At 42.2% G+C, this 21,342-nt stretch overlaps 4 protein-coding genes and 1 non-coding gene across 5 annotated transcripts; 3 read left to right on the plus strand and 2 right to left on the minus strand.

The window, feature by feature from the left end:
• Positions 1-170: 170 nt before the first annotated feature.
• Positions 171-6,095, minus strand: pla2g7 (phospholipase A2, group VII (platelet-activating factor acetylhydrolase, plasma)). Its single transcript, XM_047021667.1, has 11 exons — positions 6,010-6,095; positions 5,576-5,700; positions 5,294-5,444; positions 5,080-5,173; positions 4,822-4,890; positions 3,947-4,115; positions 3,431-3,544; positions 3,042-3,136; positions 2,728-2,898; positions 1,899-2,047; positions 171-1,354 (listed from the first exon to the last, which is right to left on the minus strand). The coding sequence occupies exons 1-11, from the start codon at positions 6,071-6,073 to the stop codon at positions 1,254-1,256; spliced, it is 1,302 nt and encodes a 433-aa protein (XP_046877623.1). The 5' UTR covers positions 6,074-6,095; the 3' UTR covers positions 171-1,253.
• A 481-nt stretch (positions 6,096-6,576) lies between these two features.
• Positions 6,577-13,175, plus strand: ints9 (integrator complex subunit 9). The gene is made up of 17 exons (XM_047021666.1): positions 6,577-6,668; positions 6,855-6,982; positions 7,127-7,187; positions 7,269-7,331; positions 7,688-7,827; positions 7,925-8,011; positions 8,095-8,215; positions 8,435-8,569; positions 8,765-8,876; positions 9,269-9,449; positions 9,694-9,754; positions 9,864-10,035; positions 10,295-10,419; positions 10,566-10,733; positions 10,997-11,095; positions 11,336-11,473; positions 11,690-13,175. Exons 1-17 carry the CDS (start codon positions 6,660-6,662, stop codon positions 11,864-11,866), a joined length of 1,977 nt encoding a protein of 658 aa, XP_046877622.1. The 5' UTR covers positions 6,577-6,659; the 3' UTR covers positions 11,867-13,175.
• glrx5 (glutaredoxin 5 homolog (S. cerevisiae)) lies at positions 12,598-14,510 on the minus strand. The gene is made up of 2 exons (XM_047021676.1): positions 14,058-14,510; positions 12,598-13,481 (listed from the first exon to the last, which is right to left on the minus strand). The coding sequence occupies exons 1-2, from the start codon at positions 14,350-14,352 to the stop codon at positions 13,309-13,311; spliced, it is 468 nt and encodes a 155-aa protein (XP_046877632.1). The 5' UTR covers positions 14,353-14,510; the 3' UTR covers positions 12,598-13,308.
• A 466-nt stretch (positions 14,511-14,976) lies between these two features.
• LOC124469247 lies at positions 14,977-15,263 on the plus strand. Its single transcript, XR_006956271.1, has one exon. It is a non-coding gene; the product is annotated as a small Cajal body-specific RNA 13 (non-coding RNA).
• Positions 15,264-15,882: 619 nt separating this feature from the next.
• Positions 15,883-20,626, plus strand: clmnb (calmin b). The gene is made up of 10 exons (XM_047021665.1): positions 15,883-16,131; positions 16,599-16,660; positions 16,805-16,894; positions 17,074-17,157; positions 17,281-17,373; positions 17,597-17,817; positions 17,889-18,082; positions 18,264-18,346; positions 18,600-19,849; positions 20,030-20,626. The coding sequence occupies exons 1-10, from the start codon at positions 16,047-16,049 to the stop codon at positions 20,145-20,147; spliced, it is 2,280 nt and encodes a 759-aa protein (XP_046877621.1). The 5' UTR covers positions 15,883-16,046; the 3' UTR covers positions 20,148-20,626.
• Positions 20,627-21,342: the final 716 nt, after the last annotated feature.

Here is a 21,342-nt window from a genome sequence, read left to right on the forward strand (position 1 = left end):
GTCAATTCTCCAATTACTTGTTTTACTCAAGTTTTCTGTTCTCATATTTTGAGTTTTTTTAGGATGTTAAAGTAGGGTGAGTTTCATTACCTAAAAGTTAAGGATTGAAAGTACAGAAATGTCATGGCATAATACAGGATGTTACAGGAATCTGCTTAGCCTAAAACCACTGAAAGTGTAGTTATTTAATAAGTACTTTTTTTTGGTTTGGTGTATACATATACAAGTTAATGCAGTACAGTTGTGTACAAAGTAAATTAAAGCAGTACAGTTGTGTACAAAGTAAATTTCAGACAGCATGATGGATTGCAAAACATGTAAAAGATGGTTAGAAAATCTGTTACATTTTGATCCAGCCAGGGACATGGTTCTTTAAGGCAGATGATGTATGGAGCTAGTAATCTTTAAGAAACAACTTATCATTCATCGCTCAACAAACTTTTAGTGTTTAAAATGTTTGGTTTGTCTATCAATTCACTAACCCTGACTTGTAATTAAGTAATCTGTGCAATCATGCTTGATAAATACATATTAGTTCAACAATGAGGTCATATACAGTCTTCAATCTACAAAATGTTGAAGTCATCCAGGTGCCTTGGCCAATTATCTACAATCACACTGCAACCATAGTTAACATGTTAAAAGAACACAAGCTAAAATATGTTCAATGACTATGACAACTGATGCATACAATCAAGTATTTGTATGTCCTGTATACATCTATGTATATAAACATCCTAGGAATCAAACTCATCGTAATCATAACATTCCTCACAAGAAATTACATGCCCAGGCATGGTTCAGATTGACAAAAGTTTTTGAATGTTTTACATTAGACCATCAATCACTCACAACATGCAAGGCTGAGAGTGGCACACAGGTAAAGTGAGTGAGTGCACTTGTATTGACTTGCTAATAACCTCCACTGACAACTAATCCCACTGGTTTAGAGTAAGGTACGGTGGGTCAGATGGAAGACTGGAGCAGAGTGAGTAAGGTACGGTGGGTCAGATGGAAGACTGGAGCAGAGTGAGTAAGGTACGGTGGGTCAGATGGAAGACTGGAGCAGAGTGAGTAAGGTACGGTGGGTCAGATGGAAGACTGGAGCAGAGTGAGTAAGGTACGGTGGGTCAGATGGAAGACTGGAGCAGAGTGAGTAAGGTACGGTGGGTCAGATGGAAGACTGGAGCAGAGTGAGTAAGGTACGGTGGGTCAGATGGAAGACTGGAGCAGAGTGAGTAAGGTACGGTGGGTCAGATGGAAGACTGGAGCAGAGTGATGTTGGTTCCTGGTATGAGGTTCTCATCCTTCCCATCAATTAGATGATCCCACTGGTTGAAGTCTTTCTGAAGACCTGCAAAACAATTCCACTTTTGATCATCAGCATTTGCTGACATTAGTAATCCTGTTTCTAATCAAATTATATCCCTGTGGTGACACAGGTTTTGCTTTATTAACCAAATGTACTTTTTTATCTAACAGATGCTTTTATCCAAATGACAAAATATAGGCTACAGAGGATGTTGGTAAATGGGGATTAGCAATGTCGACATGACTGAGAATAGAGACATTCCTGTTCACCCATGACCATACTGTATATGAGGGAGATGTTCGAAATTATCATCAAAAATGATTCCCGGCAAATGTGCCGAGTGTCTACAGTGGTTTTTGTTGTTGTATTAATATGATGTGAGGTCCAGTTACCTGCGTCATACCAAAACAGGTGTAGTAATGGCTACTTTTCACTTTGTCAGAGCCCACACTTATCTACTTTAACGAGTGAAAAGGTGTAGTCATTACTTCAACTTAATAAGACCAGAGTCTTATTAAACATGAGTATCTGTACTTGTACTTGTGCAAGGATGTGTGTACTTTTGCCATCTCTGCTTCCTTCTCACCCAAGTGTCTTTGCAGGAAGGCTAGACAGGCTTTGTTACAGAGGTCCATGGCAATCAGGGGGTCGATCTCTCCTTTCAGTTTAAGGATCTTTCCAATCCAGTTTCCTGTTAGAAAGGTGAAATCTGGGAAGCTCTGATGGACTGTCCCCCTGCAGAGGAAGCATAGAGATGTGATCCAAAAGCAAACATGATAGACATTTACAAAAGCACAAAATTATTACAATAAATGACTTTAATAAAATAAAAATATATTTTTTTAAATTGTGTTAATATCATGATCCTAAGCCACTAAAGGTGCCATTTTAACTTGGTTGCTGTGTCAGTGAATAACCATGAGGGGGATCTTTCGGACGCTAGGAATGCATGCTCGAGTAACCAACAAAAACACAGAGGCCTGTCCTCGACCCACAAACCGAAACTCGTTGGCCAAACTCCTACATTTAGGCTTTTCTGTGTAACTGGAGCAAGCTATTTTCAAGAAGTTGTCTTTACATCGTAGCAGCACAACAAATATTTATGAGGTTCATATCGACATTTAAAAGATAAGGGTTAGGCTGGAGCCCCCCCAAAGTTTCATTAGCCCCCCGAAATGTTTTATATAAACCTTCATATTTTAAATATAAATGTGTTAATTCTTCTTCCTAACCCAACTAGAGGACACTATTTAAAAATATATTTTCAAAGATTTCTTCTGGGGGAATATGCTCCCAGACCCCCCTAGTTTTGCTGGATCACAGGAAAAATTATAGGTTTTATCTAGGGGCTTAGCCCCCCCAAAAGTGGGAACCTAGATTCGCCCCTGGTAACATGTACAGTATGAGCATGCTACCTTATAGTAATCATTTTCCTCTGAATGACAGCGGAGTCCAGCTTTTTCATTCGGCTGATGTTACCCGCCCACTGGAACTTCTCAGAGTTTATGAAGAAGATGGGCTGCTTCACTCTTGGGTAGATCTCATCATCCAGGGGAAACATCCACGCATCCAAAGCAATTCCGCACCTGCACAGGTCAAAGGGCAAATATTAAGAGCAAGATGGTTTTGTCAGTAGTTGTAATGTGGTATGTTTAGTTGAACAATATCCATGTACTGACCGTGCACAGACCCTATACACAGAAAGCCTAATGTTTCCACCTAAACATACCTGAATTTGACATCCCCCTTGCAAAGAGCTTCAACTACAGTTGCTCCCCCGAAAGAATGCCCCATCACTGCTATCCGACAGAGGTCCATGGAGTTCTGAGGGAGAGGAGGGGAAGAGAAGAGGGAGGTGGAAAAGAGAGGAGGGGAAGAGAAGAGAGGGAGATAGAAAAGAGAGGAAGAGAAGAGAGGGAGGTGGAAAAGTGAGGAGGGGAAGAGAAGAGAGGGAGGTGAAAAAGAGGAGGAAGTCAGTCGTTGAGGACAACAAGCACTTCACACTGGAGGAAGTAGTTCATGAGGTTTCAACACAACTACGCTGATGATTGCAAGAACTAATGCTGACACATTTTGGAATCTGTAAGGACCAACCGATTCATGACACTTGAGGTTTACCTCTAAAGTTATCCAGTCGAACTCTGTCTGCAGCACGTTCTCCACCGAGTTTCCTGAGTGAATTTCAATAAGTCTGTCCAAGGCTTGGATGCATTCCTCCGCACGTTGTTTCACCTGAAAAAAATAATGACAAAAAACAGGCCAGGCGATGTTTATTGATTAAATGTATTTTTCAGAATATCAACAAACTCTTCAGGCTGAGATACAGGGATAGGTATGAGCTCAGTGCTGGAGTATTTCAATTAAAGACCAAGATGTCCAAGGTTCAAATCCCCTCTTGTACGCCTCTTTGGAGACAAGTTTGACTGGACCACTTTAGAAGTAAACGTCTAAGTGTGGATAAAATATCAGATAAATCAATCCGTCATTCATAATCAAGACAAGCTGAATACTTTACAATACAAATCATGCTCTTGAGGGTTTAGGTTGGGCTAGGTGGAGTACTATCTGTGTATGTGAAGCCCACTGTAACATCGCTTGAAAAAAGGGCCATACAAAAAGTTTGATTTGATGAACCTGTTTATTCCTGAGAGGGAATTCTAACTCCCCAGGCTTCAGGGATCTGTAGTACATCCACTCCTCCACCAGGTTCTCAGGCACGTGTGGAGGGCCTTTCGGAGAAGTCTTGCCCTTCTCAGAATCAGGCTTCTCATGGTAGAAGTATGTAGCAGACGCTGATTCATCCCTGGGTTTAAACAAGACGAAAAAAACACACCTCTATACCTTCATATTTGTTTTCAAGTTTTTTTTTTTTAAATTGTCAGGTGCACAGAACAACACAAGGTCAGACTGGGCACTAAAATTCTTAGGACAAGACAACGCATAGCTTTGGTGTTTGGTGTTCGTATTCTTTCATGTTTGTTCGATCCGTGGATCAGGAAGATACATTTTTTTTGATATAACATCTATAATTAGTATATGGTGGATGTTTTCTTGCTCTAGATAAGAGACACAAATAAGACATGACAAAATACGCACATATTTAAATCTAAATAAAAAAATAAAAATGTTGAACTGGGTCAAACTGGAGCAAGATGAGGCTTAACCTAAACTATAGTGTGCGGCTTTAGGCTGGACTACCATCCCCCATGCAGGTCATTGCTACATGGTCTCTGTAGTCCATACTGGTAAAAATGTGATGACTTGGTATGTACCATTGTCCATGCAACCTTTCCACCCATAGCCTAAAATAAACAATAAACGTCCTGTGGGGAAGGGAGGGGGCACGGTGTACCTATTGTAAATGTTTTGTTATTGTTAACATGAGTACACCAACCGTCTAATGCAATCTCTTCCATGTCTGTTTAATAGGCTCATACCAATGTATTGTATCGTGAAATAGCCTTGAATGAAGTGGTGACGGGTAGCAGAGACAAAGGACAATAGCCTACCTGTGCTCCACGGATGCCACTATGAATCCCTGGGACGCCAATTCGGCACATATGGCTGAATATAAGGTTCTGTAACGCAGAAAACAGACAAAGCCTTCTGAATGAACTATTTGCAATAATGATTAGATTGGTCTGGTACTGAAGCTATAGAAGCTGGCAAGGCAACGATTACATGATTCCAAATTGGAGAATAACTGATATAAAGTGTGTGCGTACATTGTGTGGCAAAAAAAACATTACATAGATATGTTAATGTACCTGAAAGCTCCGAGGCCATGGGAGAAGACTACTACTGGGCATTTCTCATTTGACTTAAATGGAGCATTCAAGGCTGCAGGTATTTTGTAGGAACCTTTCAAAATAAATCAAAATGAGTGTTTGTCATTTAAACTCTCATATCGGTAAAAACATAGATATAAATATACATTTGGAAGAAATATGGCAAAAGTTTATAAAAAATGTTTTTTTTTACCAAAGAGGTAATTGAAAATCCTGTCACTTATGGTTCTATTGATTTTCATGAAGTCCGCCAGACCATCGAAATACTCGTGTCTTGGGATCCAGTCAGGCGTGTCTGGATTCTCTGTCTCGGCACAGGGATAATACAGACGAAAAAACGTGCCCTGTCGACAACAGTTGATTATATGCTATTCGAGTGACGCATTTCATCTGTTAATAGGCTGTTTGTCTTCGAGTAGGCTACTTCTTTTCTCTGAACTTTGTCAATTGTAAACAACATAAAACAATGTGTTACCTGCACAGTGTGATCCATCATGAAATCAGTGCATCCAACTGGATTTGGCCCTTTCGCTCGGGGGATTCCCAGGTCATTGCTGCAGGTATTTCCCATTGCTAATAAACTTAGCTTACACCTGTGATCTGTGAATGGGAAACGCTTCAGGGTCAGTTGAAAAGATATCTTCTAGCAGTCCCTAACTTTTAGTGCGAAGACAAATTTGTCACAATCTTAAATGTTACTAGCAAGTCAGGGAAATCAATTTGCTTCCTCTAGTTACAGTACTTGGTTGTACGAGCTCTGTCAGTTAAGTTGTCATCTCAGTAGTATTAAGTCATATGTGAAGCGAAGCTAGCTAAAGCCATCGTCACTGTCTCCAAATGACCTCAAGTCAACTAATGATACGACGAACCACATTAAGTAACTGTCATACACACTTAAGCGATCCATACCTGTCCTTGACCACTCGTAAAACTTCTTTGCTACCGACTGTATAAGTCCTCCATTAACGAACATGAACTTCTGGAGGTGTAGCTTAGCTACCTGTTAGCTATCCTGGTTAGCTAACGCCTACTAAAACAAGCCAGCCGCTATAGAGTGGCACAACGGGTGTTTCGTAACATTTGGCCAATCTTATGCGGGTGTGGTTTGGCAGGTAGCTGGCGTAGATCCTTCCTGCTAGGTAGAACCAAGACTGTTGTAATATCGCTCCGACAGAACGAATAACCCACGAACAAAATAGCTGGTAATGTCATGACGTTAGCTAGGCAGGGTCTGCCTGTGTGGCCACGTGCCTTTGTTGATTTGTCTTGTGGTCGGCTGCTGCAGTCTGGGTTGGCCGCTGCTATAAAGTAATGCATGTTGGAAAAAGAATAGCAAAACACGTTGGTCTATATAGCTCAAACCAACTGTCTTCTTTACTTTCACTAAATGTATTTTGACATATGAACATAATATATTCCAATGCTGTAGGGGGCAGTATATGTAAAAATTACTATTTACACAATGTGGGACAAAACAAGATACGTAGCAGCCCACATGAAATTGACGCTACATGATTGATGCTACTGTAGTGGAAGCTACCTAGCAAACAGCTTCTACGATGAAACTGGTGAGTGGAGCTACAGCTGGGGCAATTTTCATACCGTTTTATTTGTATGCTACAAACCAAGACCAAACTATCTTTAAACTTGGTAGCTAGGCTGCCAGCTTACTAGCTAGCGTTCTCGCGTTGTTGTTGCATTTATGCTTTCTTAGATAGCATGTGGCTAATTTTATATTTGTTGTCTGCTGTTAGTACTGCCTATCTGGACACCCTACATTGCCATGCAATGTTCTCAAATTTAAATCCACCACCATCATGTTGGACTGTGGGCTGGATACCACGTCTGTCCTTAACTTCCTTCCCCTTCCTCTGGTGCACAGGTGAGTGTGGCCCACACTGTGGGTCTATCGGAACGCCATATAAAGCAGTGTTCGTCATATCCATATACATTAACACAACGCTACATTTGTGCTTTACTTTTCCTTTAACTTTTCCTACTGCCTATGCTTTCTCCTTTCTTTCAGTCCAAGGCTCTCCAAACTACCTGGTTGGATTTCCAAAGATGGCACGGTTAACCTGCAGAAGGTATTACGAAATTGTGTACCCAAGTTATCCACGTTTTGATGACTATGTATTCAACTGATGTTGTACCTGTCGGTCTTTCAGGAACTCAAGGAGTGTTCAGGTCGTGTGTTTGTGGACTCACAGCCAGAGTTCTGTCTCCCAGAGGTAAAAGAATTAAGTTGTACAGCCTTTACCTTCTGAATAAATAGTACATGTTATACTATTTATATACAAAATTGTTATCATATATAATTTATCAGTTTGTGAAGCTTGCAAATGGGGCAGGGGGGAGTACATTAGAATAGTCTTAGTCGTGAAGCACCAAACCAGCTGTAAGACAAACTACACGGCACTGTACACAGTGTTTTGTTTCACCACCTATGTGCAGATTGATTGTACATGTTTTCATTACAGACAGTTAGCCATATTTTGAATATTCCACTTAAGTTCAGATCATCATTATGGGTCTCTGATAACAGCTGTTTACTTTTAACTTTCTCTCTTCTCTCTGTCTTCCTCAGAAAGAGCTGCTTGACTTATCCACCATTGATGTCATATTGATTTCTAACTATCACTGTATGATGGCCCTCCCCTATATCACTGAACACACCGGTTTCACTGGAACAGTGTACGCCACAGAGCCAACTCTCCAGATAGGCAGGTGAGGGAAATTACATCATCACAGTAACAGCTCTGGAGAATATGTATCATCAAACAGAGTTTGAGTGAGAGTTAGAACTTGACTTCAACATTTTCAGATTGCTAATGGAGGAGCTGGTGAATTTCATGGAGAGGGTACCCAAGGCTCAGTCTGCCGTCTGCTGGAAGAATAAGGAAATACAAAGGTAGGCAAATCTTCTCAAAGATTGTCTCCTGAGTGGGGTCTACCAACTGTTTTGGGTCATTCTGTGTAATGTTGTGTTTGTAGGCTGCTACCTGGAACACTTAAAGATGTTGCTCATGTGTGGGCATGGAAGCGATGCTACAGCATTCAAGAGGTGAACTCTGCTCTCAGCAAAGTCCAGCTTGTGGGCTACTCCCAGAAAGTGGTGAGAGTTTCCTCCTGAAAACATTCAGCACAACACCCACACTAACCATAGAGATGCTTATTTGATTGTGTTGCTTTGTGTAATAATAGTGCAGTACGTTAAGCAGACACATTTTTTATTCAACGCAACATACAGGAGGGGAATTTGAACCTGCAACCTCTTGATCTGCTGTCAAAAGCTGTACTGACTTAAAACATATCCAATATCTTTGCTGCCCAGGAACTGTTTGGTGCTGTGCAGGTCACACCCCTAAGCTCCGGCTACTCATTGGGCAGCTCAAACTGGATCATCCAATCCCATTATGAGAAAGTGTCCTATGTGTCTGGATCCTCCCTTCTCACCACTCATCCTCAGGTGAGTCTCACACACACAGCCACTGGACTGTGCATTGTGTAGATTTTCAGATGCGGTACATTAGGCTAAATCTTGAACTTCAAAGAGGGAAAGATATTAATTTGAATAAAGCACAAACTGTATTTTCACATAACTGGAAAAGTGTTGTTGTAGATTATATTAATGTGAGTATACCTCAACATATCCCTTTTCCAGCCAATGGACCAGAGCTCACTGAAGAACAGTGATGTTCTCATCCTGACTGGCCTCACTCAAATGCCAACTGCCAACCCAGATGGCATGCTGGGGGATTTCTGCAGTAACCTGGGTAAGTAGGCTTTGAACTGAATATCTGTCCTAGCTACCCAACAATGGGACCCTGAAGATTTCTCAAAATCTCTTTTTATTTGTGGTGTGTGATTCTAGAAAAAAAAGAAAAAAAAAAACATTTTCATTTATTGGGAACTTTTATCCAGACCGACATACAGAGGGGGATTTCAACCTGTGACCTCTTGATCTGCAGTCAAATGTTCTGCTGCTGATCTATACCCATCCTTAAACACAAACATGTACAGTCGTATAGAATGAGCGAGTTTGCAAACAAAGACACACAGGAGTCTGCAAAAACTCCACTGAGTAACCAACTGAACCAGAATGATGCTAAAGTGTCTCCACTGGTCTTTCACATGGTGTGACTGAACTGTCCACTATTGTTTGCAGCCATGACTATTCGCGCAGGGGGCAACGTATTGGTGCCTTGCTACTCCTCTGGAGTGATCTACGATCTTCTGGAGTGCCTGTACCAGTTCATAGAGAACGCCAACCTCGGAAACACACCTTTCTACTTCATATCCCCCGTGGCCAACAGCTCCCTGGAGTTTTCACAAATCTTCGCTGAGTGGTCAGCATATCTACATTTGATAAGTTTGGCAGATGCTTTTATCCAAAGCTACATATACATGCCCTGAGCTTTGGAAGAATGTAAGATGGAATATGTGAACAGATAATAAGGCAGTAGCTAATTTACTTATTGTGACTAACATACTCACACAGGAAATCCTTGATTTCTCCTTGTGTACAGTGGTTGTGTGCTTGGTTTGGGCAAACGTTCCCTTCTTTACCAGCTTGTCTTCTCTTTAATTCAGGCTCTGTCACAACAAACAGTCAAAGGTCTATCTTCCAGAACCTCCTTTTCCACATGCAGAGGTAAGACCAGAAACAGTTTCATTATTTATTAGTATTCAGTTACTAAAGCCCTTTGGTTCCCAATTGGGGCAAACTCTAATAGTTAAATCTCTTTAACCGGTCTGTTTAGCTGATCCAGACCAACAAGCTGAAGCACTACCCCACCATCCATGGCAGCTTCAGCAGCGAGTTCCGTCAGCCATGCGTGGTGTTTACCGGTCACCCTTCCCTGCGTTTCGGTGATGTGGTTCACTTCTTGGAGCTGTGGGGGAAGTCCAGCCTCAACACCATCATCTTCACTGGTGAGATTAATAAACCTGCGTTGCAGGAAAAACGTATCTCTCACACACACACACAATGGCAATGGCATATGTCTTTGTGTTTTAGTTTGACCTGCACCAATTGAAATGTGTGTATGCTCGGGATTGAAGATTTAATTGAAAAAGGCTAATCAGAGGGGGTTGTGCACTGCATTTGCCAGTCATAATTGTCAAACCATCAGTACAATTTATTCACTGTAGTTACAAGACTGTGTGTGACCCTGTTTTTCTACCTCCCCAGAGCCCGACTTTTCCTACCTAGAAGCCCTGGCCCCCTACCAGCCCCTGGCCATGAAGTGTGTCTACTGCCCCATCGACACACGCCTCAACTTCCACCAGGTGTCCAAGCTCCTCAAGGAGGTCCAGGTATCCACCGCACACCTCTAATACCCTCATTTTATCCATATCAGATTGGAATTGATTCAGAAAGTAGCTGGGGTGAGTTTGTTTTGAAAAGTGATGGTTGAAGCACTACAGGCCCATACGTGCACTCTCGTTCGTGCTCCACACAGCCCCTTCATGTGGTGTGCCCAGAGCAGTACACCCAGCCTCCCCTGGCCCAGCCTCATCGTTCAGACCTGATGCTAGAGCTGCAGCCTGCTCCCATGCCGTACCGGCGCTGTTCCGTCCTGAGCCTGCCCTTCAGACGGCACTACGAACGCATCCAACTGCTGCCTGAGGTGGGGACTAACGTTGATCAATACTTATTTTTTAACGGTATACATTTATACCCTCAATAAAAAAGTATTTATTGAGGGTATAAAGGCTCTTGTTCTGCAGTCAAATACTGAGTTAATAGCACTGAGTAATGCTCACCCAATAAACAGGATGTTACTGGTTGAATGGTACTGCAGAAATTTGTGTCAAAGGGAGACTAGGCCCAAATAGCCTCAGGTTGTGTGCGTCCTGTGTTCTGTAATGAGTTAAAGGTGTAATTCTACAGTTGGCCCGGTCCCTTGTTCCCTCTGAGATCAAGCCTGGCATCTCTGTTGCAACAGTGTCAGCTGTCCTACAGTCCAAGGACAACAAACACATGCTCCAGGTAATACAAGATTGGGGTACGCATTTATGAAAGGAAAATGTTTCAGACCGAGTACATACAAGTCATTTCATTTGATATATATATATAATATATGCAGTTTACCTGCTTTTAAATTGATTTATTATGAATACAGAAAATATAACAGTTGTCCTGGAATTCACTTGAATTTTTGACTTTCCTCATAAACTGATAAGTTGTGTGTGTACAACTGATCTATCTTTGATCTCTGTGCATGGCCAGTCGGTGCCCAAGCCCCCTCCCGTGCCCCCTAGTAAAAAGAGGAAGAGGGTGATGGAGGAGCCCCCAGAGCTGCTGGCCCCCAAACCTCTCCTCAGTGGAGCAATCCCCCTGGAGGCCTTCCTGGCTGCCCTCCACAAGGTGAGTCTTGTCAAAGCTTTGACTGCTGGCAGTACTGCTGGATTTCCTATTCTTTTAATCCATTCTCCTAATCTGTGTACGTATTACTAGGCTTCCATCCCCGTTACCCCATCATATCATACACACCCTTTCTGCCCTCATCCATAGCGACGTACAGAGGTGGTGGGGGGGACCACTGAGCCACAACCATTTAGTTTGCTTCCGTCCTCTCTGCAGCACGGCATCACGGAGGTGAAGGTGGAGGAGACGGCAGACGGCCACATGCTCCACCTGCAGGCCGAGGACACTCTGATTCAGCTGGAGGAGGACGGGACGCACATTGTGTGCGACAACAACGAGACGCTGCGCACCACCCTGCGAGACCTGGTGCTGAGGTTCTTACAGAAGCTCTGAATCCTGACCTCAACATCCCCTTCTCCCTCCCCTGTCTGTACCTCCCTCATCCTCCAGGACTGAGTAACAGCTGGTCTTTGATATTTCCTCTGTGCTCTATTAATACCTAGGACCTATTATAAGAGAAGTTTGGATTTGGGAAGTGTTTAGGTTGACACAGTATTTGTGGTCAACCCATATTGTTGTGTGTTACCATTATCTTACAGTTAATATTTGTAAAATAGCTTTTTTGTTATAAAATTCCAATTTGGAATATGTATTTTTAGACTTAACTTGAACCTCAGCTTTGGTGTTTCTTAAGTGAACATGGGACATTGTTAGACTTCTATTTGGGGTTTTGGCAGGTAACACTAGACAGGGCAAAAGGTGCCTTAAATAGATTAAATCCAACAGTTGGTTAAGCTGATAATCCTCAATACAGAAGCTTTTTTAAGGACACATCGTATCTTTCTGTGCTACTGTGCAGGCGAACAGAAAAGGCTTGAGTTACATTTAGCAGACGCTCTTATTCAGAGTGACTTACAGTAAGCACAGGGACATTCCCCCGAGGCAAGTAGGGTTAAGTGTCTTACCCAAAGGCCCAATTCCCTAACTGCTTAGCCATCTGACCCCCCTTATAGAGTTATAACACCGTGACTGAGCACTATTTACAAGCTTAGCAAAACATGTAATTTGAGATCATATCAGTTTTTTCAGGATGAAGGTATCAAATTAAAAGGTAACTTCCAGGATAATCATCGCAAAATATTTTATTCCATAATTCCTCAGTTTACATGCTGCTAAAATACATATATTTTCAATGTACATTAACTTAAATATACAGCGTTCTACACAAGGGTAGCTTGGATAACACAGATGTACTATATGCAGAAGATGGAAAGGGTGTTGTATAGGAAATAAGTGGTTGTGAAGTTAGTGTGAGCAAATTAACTTCTCTTCCCTTCATTTGTCACGTTAACAGATACTACAGAATTTGTCAGGAAAAAAACTGCTTCCCTTACATTGGGAGCTATCTGTAAGCAGGAATAGAAGTTTGTGAAGTGTTTAACCAGTTTAAAACAGCTACTGGTGGCAGTGCGTCTGGGAGGACACTAGCGCTCGTCCACCAGATCTCCTCGATAACCTGAGGGCAGTTTGGTCTTCAGCAGGTCGCATGACGCACCTTCATACATAGAGGTTTATGTGAACTTCAGGTCAACGTCAGCTGTTTCTCTAACCTATAGATAGGCACTTGTAGATCTGAGAGGCTGGAGCAGGTACAAGCGACATTCTACCATACTTGTAAACCTTTAAACTGAAATCAAACAAACAAAACAACATTGCTTGAGAAGGGGTTTTCGCCACATCGATCTACAGAAGTGTCTAACAGGTCAGTGTCCATGTGAGTTCGATTGGTGATGAGTAGTTACAGTCAACCTCCGGATTTGTATTGGTGCCCATTTCTACTTGGACTGCTTCTCTGCGTCCATCAGTGCAGAGCGGATACCAAGCTTCTGAAGTTCCTCCACCAAGTCTCCACTCTGGTGCATCTGTAACAGGATATCACAACCCCCGACAAACTCCCCATTGAAGTACACCTGAGGGATGGTGGGCCAATTAGAGAAGCTCTTCACGCCTGTGGGAGACAAGGTTTACTGTAAATTACATTTATTGTTGCGTATAAATGCTCATACATTGTTTATGACATTATTTTGATTCATTGACCAGTATTTCAACATTTGAGTGGTAATATGAATATCAAATGACAAGTCTGGTACAGTAACCATGACTGTCCAGCTAGCAAAGCATTTGTCATAGCTTCCTTGTTTTTTGCAAGTTTGCGCAGATAGAGCTTGCGCAAGTAGAATGCCACCGGCATTATTCTTGGTATTGTCAACTGTTGTAACTAGTCAGGCACGTCATGTCCAGCTTTCTACATGTAGGCCCACCACCACGCCCATGGGCCGGCTGCAGAATACTGATAAAACGTTAGGAATAAAAAGCTACCACTACCTTCAAGTCAAGAGCCAAAAACGGAAAACACAAAAAACTGGCTTGAAATAAACGTTTTGTAAACGTTGTCGTTAAGCTAAGGCTAGTCTTGGCTAAGAAGCCCAAAACGTCATGAGTTTTAGGATGAATTCACAAAGACATCCAAAACCCAACGAGCAAAACAACAAGCTAGTACAGTACAATAACTTGTCACACTGACCTTGTCTCAGATCCTGGTCGTCCAACACGTTGTAAGCAGCATAGTCATCCACTCCATGCATCCGGAGGATTTGAACAACGGCATTGCTGAAGCCACACATCGGCTGTGCGGGTGTACCTTTCATAAACACAACAACTTTGTCTTTCTTTACCATGTCACCAAGGTCTTTATGTTGGTCTGCCGCACACATTAGCCGGGCGGACACAAACGACACATGTCCATCAGCTTGCTTTGGCAGATACGCCAACGAATTCGCCCGCAGACAACGAACAGTCGACCTGAGGAGGTTGTTCATGTTTTCAGTCGACGTCAAACGAGAAATTGAATCACAAATTTAGAGATCTGATATTAACTATCGCCCTTTCACACACAACACAATTTACAGTCGCGACACAAACATTCTACTCCTCAGTAAGTCAAGGATGGAAGGAAGTAATATGTAAGAACGATCATTCATTGGACTTTACAAAGTCAGGCTTACGTGTCATTGGTTACATATTACGTCAATCACTTCGCTTACGCAAGTTCTAAAATGGATTTAAACAGAAGTTAAATTATTAGTTTAAAACAAAAATCGTACAAAGGATTTAATAAATGTATCTATATAATAGGCAAAATAAACATATATAACAATGAGGCAAGTTAAAATAACATGTCATTTTCAAACGGTTAGGTGTGTTTCCGGGGTGATACCATATACGCGTGTCTAAACCACAAAGCAAGAAGTCGTTGTTGACGCATTCACTCTGAATTCAACTGAAGTAAGCTACATGTAAGTATTTCAGGTGTTGCCGTAGAACATAATTGTTAGTCTTGTCAGATAATGGAATTTAGTGCTATATGTCTAAACATGCAGAACGTTTTTCTAGGAAGAACGTTTTTCTAGTAAACACGACTATCACAGTCCCACAGTCCCTCAATTGCCATCTTGTGATGTAGCTCCAAACAAAGAAAGTTGTTGGCAGCTAAACAAGGTAGCATAAAGTAAAGTCAAAGAAGCTAAGGCGTGACTTCTGGAGTCTCAGGAGTTTCACGTGCGATGTTCCTAGTACATTTCTCCTTAGGAATCCCTGCTTTCCACGGTGGTGACGGTGCCGTTTAGTAACCGTCACCTTTCTTGAAGCAGGCAGAGAAAGCATTGCGCGGGGGGCAGAAATTGATTGACAGGAAGAGATGTACCTGACAAACAGTTCGGCCTCCACATCGTCTATCTGACCAGGGCCACCACATCTCTTCTGAATTTCAATTATGCCACTATCCTCAATCATTCGAAAATAATGTATCTACCTGCTTTTTTTTATTATTACAGGTTAGACCCACTTTTCCCAAAGCAGAAAATTATAACAGGTAATTAATCAACCAACCGAGAAATTGCCCAATATTAAATGTATTTAATGGGTCACCTAATATATCTGTATGGGTGTGCTTCTTTTCCAGGAAAAGCTGAACCTCTCTGGGCTTCAACTGACCAGATATCCAATAGTGAAAGGCCTCTTTGTACACCAATTGCCTGTAAATTTGTTTCAAAATAAAGTTGCTTTCAATCGGTCACGGGTGTCTGCAACGTTTCATTGAAAGTTAATGCCGTAATGTAACTTTCCATCAAAATTACATAAATGTTTCAGATGCAATGAGAAACTTGGTGGAAAGTTGCACTTGACGAGGTATCAGTATCACTCCAAGCATCCGACATGCGCTTCTGACATGACAAAAACAAAAGTATAACTGTTTCTTCATCCACTCAATAATTGGGTGGATGTTAAGAGGGATGGTGAGATGTAGGAGGAGATTTGGCGTGTTGAGGCAAGGTACTTAGCTGCTTATCACTATTTCACAATCTCATTCACTGAGCTTCTATCTCACCTTATCCTCCACCGTCTTGGGAGTTTTGTCACACATGTTCTAGGGGAACATTTAATTGTTCTTGGGAAGTCTTGCAGTACTAGTTCAGCTAAGGCTGTTGCCTTTTTGTGAATCGCTTGTCATGACATGTCTTTAATGGCAAGGCACCTGGATAAGAGCTTATTTGATCAGGGGGAATCTACTGGACAGACTAATGTTGGCGTACTCCAAGGTAATTGCATTGACCAGAAATGGGATGTTGAAGTGACGGGTGTTAACTTTGTTACTGATTTCAGGCGTTGCAGTTTTTTTGCAGTTTTTTTTTGCAGTTTTTTTTTTGCAGTTTTTTTGAACAATGTAATTCTTTACAACTTTTATTACATGTAAATACTTTTTAGACACTGTCCTTGGCTTGGTGACATCTCGTTGCAAAACCACGTAACACCATTCAAATTCATTAAAGAAAAAGGTGCATTGAAACCAAATAAAGGATTACTAGTAACCCAGGGTCATATTTAAATTCAGCTTTCTGGATGCACATATTTGCAGTACCGCTCAGGTCTCATCATGTTCCCTTAGTCATCTACTTGGCCTTTTACAGTCACAGTTATGTTCACTTTAACATATGTAAAGTTTCTTCAACCAATGTGTACAGTTGAGTTGTGCAAGTCAAGACAAACCACCTTCTTCCTCTGCCAGGTGAGAGGGAAGCTATTCAGAAAAGAACGTTCACCAGGTGGATAAACGCACACTTGGAAAAAGTAAGGCACACAGAAAGTTGTCTGAACACTTCTCATCTTACTTGTTGCCATGTTTTGACTTTGAATGGTCACTGGCATTGATTCACATAACTTAAAAGTATGATATGTCAAGTATCAGTCCAGCCAACTAAGTATCTCCTCCAGTTTCCAATAAAGGTTGAAGACCTCTTCACGGATATACAAGATGGGAGAGTGCTCCTGGCGTTACTGGAGGAGCTGTCGGGATGCAGACTGGTGAGGAATAACAGTGCTATAGGTGGACTGACTAACTATTGAAATGGAGAATGTTTCTACACAGAGTCAATGATTATGTATGAACATCTATCAAATTGTCAGTGTAACTGACATGTGACCATTCTCTTCATTACATATCTACTGTTTAAGTAAACTTTTACTCTTGTGTTCTTTTGCAGTACCACAGATTCAGACCATCCTTACACCGCATCTTCCGACTCAACAACATTGCAAAGGCATTGGCTTTCCTTGACGACAGACATGTAAGTGACAACTCTGCTTTTCCTTGAGCAATAGAGGGCCAGACTGGCATAATTGGCAATATATCCTTGTAGATCAAGATGTAGTTGTACTTTTTAAGTTTATTTGTTTTGGTTTCTTTACAGGTGAAGCTACAGAGCATTGACGTTGTTACTATTGCTGATGGCGTTCCCTCTGCTGTCCTCGGCTTGATCTGGAATATTATCCTATTTTTTCAAGTGAAAAACACTCTTTCTCTCTTCCTCTTTCACTCCCTCTTTCTCCCCCATGCCTCCCGTCTCTCTGACTTGTCTAACTCTCTCCCTCTTTCTCTCTCCCCTCACATTTCCTTTCCTTTCTCAACACTTTCTCTCCTTTTCACTCACTCTCTCTCTAACACACATACATTCTAAATCAGTTAAGGTACCTTTATGTTATGGTATGTCATCTTTTTCCTCTCAGATAAAAGAGGTCACAAGTGGCCTCCAGAAACATCTCTCGTCCAGCCTCTCATCATTACCCATCAGCTGTTTCCCTTCACCCTGTGACCTTTCACCTGTCACTGATGACTTCAACCACCCTAACACCCTGCCTTCCAAGGGCAGGAAGGCTGCCAGCAACCAACAGCATCATGGAAAAGCTATCAAGACACTTCTGCACTGGGTACAACGACGCACATCAAAGTAAGTTAGGAGATATACGAGAGAGTTATAAATGTGTTTCCTTGTCTGATTGACTGCCTCTTGTCTACCAGGTTTGGCGTAAGTGTACTTGACTTTGGAAAGAGCTGGAGCAGTGGTCTGGCTTTCCTGGCTCTGGTTAAATCCGTAGCCCCTGGCCTGGTGGACTTGAGCAACAGCCTCTCCAGAGACCACAGAGATAATGTGAGGGAGGCCTTCATGATAGCTCAAAGCAGACTGGGGATCCCAACTCTCCTGCACCCGGACGGTGGGACAACAGCTTCCTGTTACAATCATCGTCGCAAAACTCGTGTCAAAGAAATATGATAAACCAAGATGGATTTATATACATCAAATCAAAGAGTAGTTGTATAGCTCTTTTTTAGAAGCAATGTCACATAGGGCTTTATCACTGGTTTGACTCTGCTGTGTCTTCTGTTTTGTTGTAGATGTGACCCGCTGTGGCCCAGATGAGCGCTCCATCATAACCTACGTGTCACAGTTTCCTGAACATTACCCTGGCATTGATGAAGTAAGCAAATCAAAATTAAATCAAAGTTTGTTTGCCGGAGGAATACTTTGCAATGAAATGCTTACTTTGCAGTGTCTTCGACAGTGAAACAAAAGTTAATTCAAGTATGAAAACAGCACACTATGAACGTCAGTAAAATAGTAAAAAATACAGACATGCAATTATAGCCTGGTTTAGACCACTGGCTATGGGCTGGTGGTACAAAATACTTTAGGTTTCTTTCGAACACACTCATATTTTATTTCCATTACAGGACCTTCGCTCTGATTTTGAATCAAGGAAAACTTTATTAACAGGGAGAGATGTCCAACCAACGCCAAAGCCCCATGGCCTAACCCCAGTGAAGTCAGTTAGCTTTGGGTCCACATCCCCCTCTTCTGAAGAAGCACAGACCTTGTCCATAAGCCAGGAGATGACCAATGAGCAGCTACCAAGGATGAAACAGACCAATGGTCCTTCAGATGAGCCTTGGCTAACCCCCGCCCACCTGCCTGAAATTTTTGCTAAAGTCCTTAGTGTTCCATCCCTTCATCAGTCCAAAAGTCCAACACCAGGAAGCAATTCCGCCACTGAAATCAACATTGACAGCCCTGTTTCCTTGACGTACACTGAGTCCAGTCGCCCATTGGGTCTGAGTGCGGAGAGTACTGACACAGGAGTGGTGTTCTGGATGGAGACGACTCCTGAGGAGATCTCCAGCGGGCGCTGCGTAGACGAGGGGATCTTCTCCCAGAGTTCGGAGGAAGGCATCTACATGCTATCCACGCTGGACTCAGATGAGGAGGAAGCGTACAATTACATCCTTGGTTTGAACAGGGAGGTGTGTGATATCTTAGGGCCGTCCAATCAAGACTATGGTGAAACGCTAACTTCAGGACTAACTCCTCAGCTTGCTCAAGAGCTAACTCCAGGACTAACTTCTGGGTTAACTCCAAGACCATCTCCGGTACTAACTCCGGGACTAACTCCAGTGCTAGATCAGATGGTGGCAGACATGGAGGCTGTCTACCAGAAGGATGAACACCCAGTTCCTGAGCAGGAGATAAACAAGGCTGAAAAAGAGCAAGATGGAGGGATGAATCCAGTTAGCAATGTTAGTAAAGCTAATGTGAGGAGGATGTTTGCTATGAGGATGGAGGAAGAAGACAGAAGGGGGGAGAAAAGCAAAGGGGAGGAAGACCTCAAGGAAGATGGAGGGAGAACAAGTACATTTAAAGAGGAGGAGGAAAAAAAGGAGCATGCATGTCTGAAATCATATTTTGAAGTGAGGGAGGAAAAGAGTGAGATGAGAGAGGTGTTGGAGGAAGAAACTGGGAGCTCAGACCTAGAGGAGGAAGAGGTCTTGAGAGGAGGGGAGGGGTCTACTGTGAAAGACATGGTTAGAGTTCGATGGAGGTTTAGAGGAGGGGAGGACAGAACCGGGGAGGAACAAGTGGGAAGTAGCCAGCATGAACGTGAGTCTGAGAAAGAAGAGTTGGAAGAGGACACAACAGAACTAAAACGGTAAAGTAATTCTTTAAAAACGTTTGCCGTAGAATACAAAATGTAATGGGTCTCTATTTTACATTTATATTCATTTGCACATGCTTTTATTCAAATTGGCATTCAGCTGTTTTTCTAACGGGTTCATGTTTGATCTCTCAACCTTTTAAAAATTCTGACTTTTGAAATTCAATTTTGCAGCATTGGGAGAGTGTATTTTCATAATGTGGCGCCCTCTAGTGGTGAACTGGAAGTACTGTTCATCTTGTGGATCCTGTTCTACTGTAGTCTTCTCTTCCTGCAACTGGACCTTCGATAGCCTTCTCAGGCGCCAGTAATAAACTCTCACAGAACTGGCACAACTCACAGTTTATTTAACCCTTGTGTTATCTTCGGGTCATTCTGACCCATCAGTCTTTGTGACCCACCACTGTATTGCGACAACTTTACCGCATACAAAAACAAAGTGAAGCTTTTTCTTTTAACCGTTGGGCTGTCTCAGACCCCCCACATTGCGAAGATTATTTGTTTTTGTATTGGGTAAAATTGGGTAAACGGAACGATCCTGGATCTTCTGCTGTACTTTCCATATGCAGTTTAAGTCGCTTGGATAAAAGCTAGCTGCTTTTAAAGACTCCATATACACACTGAAAACTACCAAGTAATTATTTTATCATTTACACAGGCTATACACACTAATCAGTCAAAACAAGATTGAAAAGCTTTATCATATTACATTTTATATTTTATGGAAAGTGCATTGTGTTCACTTTTAATGTAATTAAATGTGTCAATAAGTTTTGTTGTTGATTGATGGTTTGATTACAAACAGTTTAAATATTTTTTTACAGTGTATGGCAACCGTAAAAGTGAACAGTACAGTTTTACTAAGCCAGATTTTACATAAGAAATACACAACATGTTTGTGTAGTTGTGTGTGGTGTGTGTGTAAAAGAGGGTACTGAGTGTGTTCTGTCAGCCCACACCACATATTCAGGTCTTCTGAGAACCACAAACCAAGGCTGTTTGTCTGGAGTTTGGCCCCTCAGGTCAATAGCACTAGCAAGCAGAGACCAATATTCTTTCAACACCCTCGTGTTGGAGTTTGGACAGAGCTGCGCAAGAACTTGTCTCGGCTCCATGGGGGGGGGGGGGCATCGACAGGCAATGACCGCCCAAATGGAATGCTGTACCCCCTCAAAAAATTATTTTGTTAAAGTATAAATAAGAAATACTGGCATTGGCTATATCAAGATGCCTACACTTTCCTGCAGAATATGTAGGTCATGCTCTTATTTTGACTCTCATACTTTGTAAATGCGTGCCCCCCCTTGTGAAAAAAAATGCCCACCCATTTAATTTGTTCTGGAGCCGAGTCTGGAGAGAACATGCTCTGAGCTAGCAAGGAGCTGGGAAAGGATCACAAGAGGATGATGAAGATGAGGACAGAGAAAAGGAGCAGCAGGTAGTCACAAGAGTAGTAGGTGGTCACAAGAGAAGACTGATATTCCCAT

The sequence above is a fragment of the Hypomesus transpacificus genome, chromosome 6 (genome assembly GCF_021917145.1).
Source record: "Hypomesus transpacificus isolate Combined female chromosome 6, fHypTra1, whole genome shotgun sequence".
Classification (NCBI taxonomy): domain Eukaryota; kingdom Metazoa; phylum Chordata; class Actinopteri; order Osmeriformes; family Osmeridae; genus Hypomesus; species Hypomesus transpacificus.

Excerpts from the sequence above, each read along its gene's own strand:
- ints9 (XM_047021666.1), top strand. Across the intron at positions 8,216-8,434 it reads TGGGCTACTCCCAGAAAGTG|GAACTGTTTGGTGCTGTGCA; the intron begins GTGAGAGTTTCC and ends TTTGCTGCCCAG. Across the intron at positions 11,096-11,335 it reads ACAACAAACACATGCTCCAG|TCGGTGCCCAAGCCCCCTCC; the intron begins GTAATACAAGAT and ends GTGCATGGCCAG.
- pla2g7 (XM_047021667.1), bottom strand. The coding sequence starts at position 6,073 with ATGTTCGTTAATGGAGGACTTATACAGTCGGTAGCAAAGAAGTTTTAC. Across the intron at positions 4,116-4,821 it reads GTGGCATCCGTGGAGCACAG|GGATGAATCAGCGTCTGCTA; the intron begins GTAGGCTATTGT and ends GTTTAAACCCAG. Across the intron at positions 3,137-3,430 it reads TCGACTGGATAACTTTAGAG|AACTCCATGGACCTCTGTCG; the intron begins GTAAACCTCAAG and ends CCTCTCCCTCAG.
- clmnb (XM_047021665.1), top strand. The coding sequence starts at position 16,047 with ATGTCTTTAATGGCAAGGCACCTGGATAAGAGCTTATTTGATCAGGGG. Across the intron at positions 16,661-16,804 it reads TAAACGCACACTTGGAAAAA|TTTCCAATAAAGGTTGAAGA; the intron begins GTAAGGCACACA and ends TATCTCCTCCAG. Across the intron at positions 17,158-17,280 it reads CTTTCCTTGACGACAGACAT|GTGAAGCTACAGAGCATTGA; the intron begins GTAAGTGACAAC and ends GTTTCTTTACAG.
- glrx5 (XM_047021676.1), bottom strand. The coding sequence starts at position 14,352 with ATGAACAACCTCCTCAGGTCGACTGTTCGTTGTCTGCGGGCGAATTCG. Across the intron at positions 13,482-14,057 it reads CGACCAGGATCTGAGACAAG|GCGTGAAGAGCTTCTCTAAT; the intron begins GTCAGTGTGACA and ends TGTCTCCCACAG.